Source organism: Physeter macrocephalus, chromosome 21 (assembly GCF_002837175.3).
Source record: "Physeter macrocephalus isolate SW-GA chromosome 21, ASM283717v5, whole genome shotgun sequence".
Classification (NCBI taxonomy): domain Eukaryota; kingdom Metazoa; phylum Chordata; class Mammalia; order Artiodactyla; family Physeteridae; genus Physeter; species Physeter macrocephalus.
The window spans coordinates 23,593,534-23,600,568 of record NC_041234.1 but is presented as its reverse complement, the minus strand read 5'-3'; the positions used below and the strand labels follow the sequence as shown (position 1 = coordinate 23,600,568).

Here is a 7,035-nt window from a genome sequence, read left to right as displayed (position 1 = left end):
GAGTTTCTTGCCTTTTGGGAGGTCTGAGGTCTTCTGCCAGCGTTCAGTGGGTGTTCTGTAGGAGTTGTTCCGCGTGTAGATGTATTTCTGATGTATCTGTGGGGAGGAAGGTGATCTCCGCATCTTACTCTTCCGCCATCTTCCCCCTCTCCCCCCGACTGTGGTTTTTACTTACATTTTCTAGGGACTAATGGTGTTGGGCATCTGTTCATGCAATTACTTTTTTTATAACATGCAATGAAAACAAGTTCTAGAAAAAAGAATTGAAAAAACATGTTCAAAATATAAGCCCCAATTTTTTTATTAGCGTGAACAGACATAAAATTGCATTTCAATACATAAAATCAGAACAAAAAAATAAGAAAAAAATTCGAAAAGTGTATGTTTTTCATTGAAAGTGAACATATACAGACAAGATACTCTTCACTCAAATTTTTTGTTCCACAAAGTCATAACAAAAAAGTTGAGTGAAATAGCAATCCCATATATGCTTTGAAAGAATATCTTGTACTTATTATTCACATATTTATAATTTATATATATTACATTTGTAATAGATTTAGAATTTTTAATGTGGCAAATGAGCTTGTTTCTGGTTTGTTGTAATTTAATCTAGGTTGGATTGATGATGACAAAAATCACAGGAGATAATGTGTATCTTAAGTGTTTCCATGTTTTTTTTTAAATAACATACATAGTAGAGATACCAGTCTGACAAAGGTATGTTGATGAGAATGAAAGTAGAGATCTGAAAGCAGTTTCTGCAAGTTCAGAATATTCGTTTTTAACTGTCATCCAAAATGAGGCAAGTATTGGTGTATTTTAAAATTTTATTTTCATTCTTTTATTAATAGTTCTAGCAATTGATCCTGTGAAGCTGTAGTTAAATTTGTTTTTCAGGGTGAAAAAGCAGTTTCCAGATTCTATACATTTTGGGGGGTAGTAGTTGACAAAGTGCCCTTAAAATATTCTGTATTAAACATGGTTTTACTGCACATGACTAGTACACATTTTGAATCACATGCGGCTCACCACAAAAATGCAACAGCACCCAAACTGGTCTGTACCCTGTTATGCAAGGCAAGCCTACTGATCATGAGCTTGGATGTTGTGGCACTGTTATGTTGCTATGAAAAGCTTCTAAATTTGTATTCTTATTTTTTGAGTTGTCTCATTGTGGATCAGTGAGAGTTTGTGTACCAATCATTTTATCCCTTTTTCACATATTAGATGGTATCCTAGCCTCAAGGATAGATAGTCAGATAAAAGGAATAAGAGGAGTACTGTAGTAGAAGCATCAAAGTGAAATCTGGTGGCTTAACTGAGAGAGAGGGGAAGAAGGTAAGCAACACTTACTGGCACCTGCTAGGCATACCCATCACTTTATATGCACAGTATAAAAACTGGGACTGAATATCTCCAGTGATACCAGAAAAATGAGATACTTTTGTACTTGTTTGTTGTTCTATTTTGTTTTACAAACACTTCAGGCATTTTATAAAAGATGTTGAGATTAGTTTGTGCTGTCTTATAAACCATAGGAAATCTTTCATCTCCTATAATAAACTGATACAGTGTCTCGGCCTTAATACTAGTTAATTCTACCTTATTAATTAAAAACCATTCACACTGCAATTTAAACTCCTTAAACTAGAACTAGAACTAACAGTCCAGTACAAAAGTAGAGAAATGATTTATCATTATGGTCATGTGTCCTTTGACTAGTTCAGTTAAATTTCATATTAATTGGTTTCTTAGTGGTCTTTAATAATCTATTTATAAATCAGTAGCACACAGTTAATCAGAAAAGTCTTTGATTTTGTGATTTGGATTATCTCTTTTAAGGTTTTGGCTTGGACAACAGCGTTGCAAACAATCTATAAAACACTTGCCTACAATAAGCAGTGAAACGTTGCAGCTGTCCAATTATTCAACCCATCCTATTGGAAATCTTTCTAAGAATAAGCTGTTCATTAAACTTACCCGTCTTCCACAATACTACATTGTAAGTATGCAAAAGGGTGATTTGGGTGATGGAGTTCAGTAATTCTATTAGTATCTTGAATAATTTATTGTTTGGTTTAGTTTGCAAATGTATTTTATTGGCTATTTGAATTTTGTATAGTGATTCTCAACCCAGGAGAGGGGAGAGAGATGGTAGGGATGAGGGAGAGAGGAAAATCATGTCTGTAAGAAATTATATAATGATTAGGCAGGGTTGGTGAATATAAGGTATGCCCCTATCCCTCACCCTAGGATCTCTCCTGTAGTGAGGCCTAGTTTGTGCTTGGAATGAGGCATCTCTGTGTAAGAAAAAATTTGAAAGAAACTACTGTGAAGGCTTGGAGATGTTTTGGTGTCAGATAAACTTGTTTGGTTTTAATCAAATGTTAACTTGCATAACGCTGCCTTTTAAATATGGCTGACTAAAGTAGCTTTATTTTCTCGTCCTTAATTGATTGAAGGCATATATATCCATTTTATTGATTGCATGTACCTTTCAGTACACAGTAAAATCCTCATTCCTTTTACACTCTAGATGTTTTCTAGTAGTTTCTTTGAGATCATTGAATTGGTTAAAATTTGCAAGAATTTGAAATATGGACTCATATATTTTATATTTCCTGCTTGTAGAAATTTTTGTGTACACCAAGTAGATACTTTTAGATAAGATGCTAAGGTGTTTGAAACAACTTAATTCAGGATTGTTGGTTGAAGGTAATGGGAGTGAATTTTTTTTAAGGTTTTAAGCTGTACTTTTAAAAGATACTGTCATAAAAAGGTACCCTGTGTAGCCTGATATATCTTAAGTTAGGGTTACTTATGTCGATGAATAAGTCTGTCATTGATGTGAAGTTCACTTTTTTCTGAATTCTAAAACACCAGCTGTGGAACTAGATCTGGCACATGACAGAGGATTGTTGTTTCAGTTCTCCGTGAGCTGCCTGGTCTACATATGAAATGATATACATAATAATCAAACCTATGAACACACAAAGATCTTTTGTACCCAGCCACACACAAAATAAAATGGTTATAATTTATTACTTTCTGACCTTATTTAGTATCAACAAAAAGCCAGGCTTTAAGTTTCAGTGACTAGTGATTTACTATAAAGCAATAATTTGTTTCACATGGTTTAGACCAAAACTGAATGTATACTACTGTTCATCCTTCATCTTTCTTACTTAGGGATGATACATTCATAGTAGTGGGAAAAACTACCATGGACATTAAGAACAGAGGAAAGTCTTACTGCCTTTAAATGTCTTTCTGCTATTTTACTTTTGCCAGCTTTATTGAGATATAATTTATATAAAGTAAAAATTCAGACGTTTTAGTGTCTGAAGTTTAATAAATACATACAGTTTTGTAACTGCCATCACCTCCCAGAACTCCCTCATGCTCCCCTCTATAATGAGACCCTCCCCCCACTCTCATCTAGTGACCATGGACCTGTTTTCTGTCTCTGGTTTTGCCTTTCAGTTTAGTTTCTTTCACTCAGCATAATGCCTTTGATTTTCATCCATATCGTTGTATATATGATAGTTCATGCTTTTTATTGCTGAGTAGTGTTCCATGGTATGGATGTATCACAGTTTGTTGAACCAGCCTCTCATTGAAGGCCATCTGGGTTGTTTCCAGTTTGGGGCAATTGTGAATAAAGCCGCTATAAGCCTTTGCATATAGATTTTTTTGTGAACATAAGTTTTCTTTTGGATAAGTAACTAAAAGTGGGATTGTTGGGTCATACACTAAGTGTATGTTTAGCTTTATAAGAAACTGCCAAACTGTTTTCCAAAGTGGCCAGACCATTTTGCATTCCTGCCAGCAATACATGAGAGTTCTAGTTGCTCTGCAATTCTTGCCAGCACTTGGTATTGTGATTTTTTTTTAAAAAGGTTAGCTATTCGGGACTTCCCTAGTGGCTCAGTGGTTAAGAATCCGCCTGCCAATGCAGGGGACATGGGTTCGAGCCCTGGTCTGGGAGGATCCCACATGCTGCGGGGCATCTAAGCCCGTGTGCCACAACTGCTGAGCCTGCGCTCTAGAGCCCGTGTGCCACAACTGCTGAGCCTGCGCTCTAGAGCCCGTGAGCCACGGCTTCTGAGCCCGCGTGCCACAACTACTGGAGCCCGTGCTCCGCAACAAGAGAAGCCACCGCAATGAGAAGCCCGCACACCACAACAAAGAGAAGTCCCCGCTCGCCACAACTAGAGAAGCCCATGTGCAGCAATGAAGACCCAACGCAGCCAAAAATAAATAAATAAATAACTTAATAATTTAAAAAAACCCATAAACCACAACGGTAATTTCTTTAAAAAAAAAGTTATCCATTCTGATAGACGTGTAGTGGTATCTTATTGTAATCTTAATTTATGCTGCCCTGATGGCTGATGATGTTGAATATCATTTCATGTGCTGATTTGCCATCCGTATATCTTTAGTGAAGTTCCATTTTACTTTTAATCCTTCCATTTCCTCAGGTGCCTCAGCGTTGATACTTACGTGTTGACCAAACAATTTCCTGAAGAGAGTGTGTGGGGAGGAGAGGGTGGAGAGAAGGGAGGCAGGAACAGAGACATAAAAGTATGTGTTGGTCAAGAGCCTTGTCCAATGGCATTCATTTCTCTCACTTCTTAAAGTATTTAGGGGACTTTTCTTAAATTTTAGGTAGACCTTGAAAATAGTAAGCTGTTATAGTGAGTAAGAGCAAGGTCTCTGGATCCAGACTTCTAGGATCAAAACGTATCACTTCTCAGCTCTGATACCTTGGGCAATTAACCTACCTTTTTTGTGCCTCAGTTTCTTTATCAGAAAAATGAAGATACGAATCCCTACTTCATTGAGTTTTTAGGAGGATTAAATGTGTTAACATGTGTCAAGTACTTAGGACAGTACATGGCACACAGTAAGCTCTATATCAGTGTTAACTACTGTTGATGTTATCCTCACAGTGACTGTATATTTCAGTTGAAAAATCAGGGTTTATTTTTATATGCTCCCAAGTATGAGAGGTAGTTGTCATTTTTCCTCTGCCATAAGAGTGGAATTCTTAGACTGTTTCATTGGTTAAGAGAGACAGCAGGGCAATTTAAAATAGATACCATTCTAGAAAATCTAGAAGACCTGCTGGACTTAAGTAGAAAATGTTTTCAATTTATAAGCTAAGGTATGAATTCAAGAACACCTAATGCTGATAGTCTAAATGTTCCATTTGCTCTAGTTTATGGTTGCATTTACTTTTATCATTGTTCTTTAGCCTGATCTATTTTTTTAGAAAACAAATTACATATTTAATTGCAGTGCTTTTTTTTTTGAGATCATGACTGATTTGTCCATGTTTAAAGAATAAAGGCATCCACATTAGGTATATAATTCTGAGCCCTACTTGATATAAGGAGGAAAATATCCAACACTTATCAGTTATGTCTCTGAGTCTCTTTCTGATTTGGGGCCTTTTTAGGTTGTGGAGATGTTGGAGGTTCCCAATAAACCCACACAGCTGTCATACAAATACTACTTCATGTCTGTGAATGCTGCAGATCGTGAAGACAGCCCTGTCATGGCCCTCCTGCTGCAGCAGTTCAAGGAAAACATCCAGGAATTAGTTTATCGTACAAAAAACGGGAAACAGCCTAGAAGCAGTACCAAGCGCAAGGTATGATCACATACAGAAATGAGCACAGGGTTTGCGTGTATTAACTTTGCTGTGCTCTTTAACCATTTTTAAATGGGAAAGAATTTGGTATGGTTTTTAAGAGACTGAGCAGCAATAAGGTTTAGGTAACAAATGTCTACATATTCTTGAAAATGTTTTTCTCTTAATTTATAATTATATACCATTTTCCACAAGACAGCTTGTTAAATACATAATATTTACTACTAAATTTCCAGCGTTTAGGTCAATATTTGCTCAGTAAATGTTTGTTGAATGAATTAACATTTGTTTTGGTTAACCTTGACTTTTGTTATAGTAGTACAACTGCCTTAACTAATTGCATCACATGTACTTTTTTTACCCACTTGCGTTCTTTACTTAAATTCTAGTTGTCTGATGATCTGTGTCCAGTAGAACCCAAGAAAACCAAACGATCAGGAGAAATGTGTGCCTTCAATAAAGTTCTAGCTCACTTTGTCGCTATGTGTGATACAAATATGCCATTTGTAGGACTTCGGTTGGAGGTAATTTGGGGTACTCTGAGTAATTTTTAAATGCCTTGCTAAAGCTATATGAATTCCATTAGGAGAACCAGATGGTTGTGATCTTGTATATTTTGGGAGGGGTGGGGTTGAAATCACAGCATCTCGTGGTATACATGTAAAACATGACTTAAATTATTTCATCTCTCTGGTTCCAAATTGTGGGCCTTCTGTTCTTTGTGGAAATGGAAAGTAAATTCTTCCTAGTTTTTAAAAAAAAAAAAAGGACAACTTTTGAGAATTAACATCTTACTTGTATACCTCTTAGGAGCATTATTTACCCTTTTAGAGATGGGTAGTTGATAAAGGGGTGGCTCATTTTTCAGTGGGTGAAGCTGTACATATTGCTTACTAATAAAATTGGGCTCCTTTCTGAGAAGCAGGTCAGAAAGAATATTAAACTAAATTTTTACTTTTTTCCCATGGAAGAAGCAATAGACTTATGCAGAGTTAGTGTCTTTCAAGAGTACACAGTTGTGATATCCAGCATGATCCCCAAACATGAAAGTAAAGGGAGGTAACAGAACCTGCATTTTTGTATTTCCAAAAAGGGCTTTGGCCAAGGATTGGCAGCCCTTAAAAGTAATACATCAAAACCTTAATTATTTCCCTCTAGTTTAAAGTTTTACTTTCTGTAAGACTCCTCCCCTCTGTAAATTATTGGGAATGAAGAAGAGACCTAGAAACATGGAAGTGGATTATTTCACTTGGGCTGATGATGATAGTCTTGGGAAGACTTGTTGAAAACATTTTGATGCTTTAGAGCAGGAATCAGCAGACTTTTTCTATAAAGGGCCAGATGGTAAATATTTTAGGCCTTTGTGGGTCATA

The 7,035-nt window shown here is 36.2% G+C and overlaps 1 protein-coding gene across 3 annotated transcripts in view; it reads left to right on the top strand.

Annotated features, from left to right (window-relative positions):
• MED14 (mediator complex subunit 14) overlaps positions 1 to 7,035 on the top strand; it is a 71,896-nt gene that overhangs the window by 32,616 nt on the left and 32,245 nt on the right. For all 3 annotated transcript variants that reach the window (XM_024116445.3, XM_024116446.3, XM_028482533.2), the window contains exons 13-15: positions 1,846 to 2,005; positions 5,468 to 5,662; positions 6,052 to 6,186. In XM_024116445.3, coding sequence (XP_023972213.1) covers positions 1,846 to 2,005; positions 5,468 to 5,662; positions 6,052 to 6,186 — 490 coding nt within the window. The remainder of the gene's footprint in view (positions 1 to 1,845; positions 2,006 to 5,467; positions 5,663 to 6,051; positions 6,187 to 7,035) is intronic.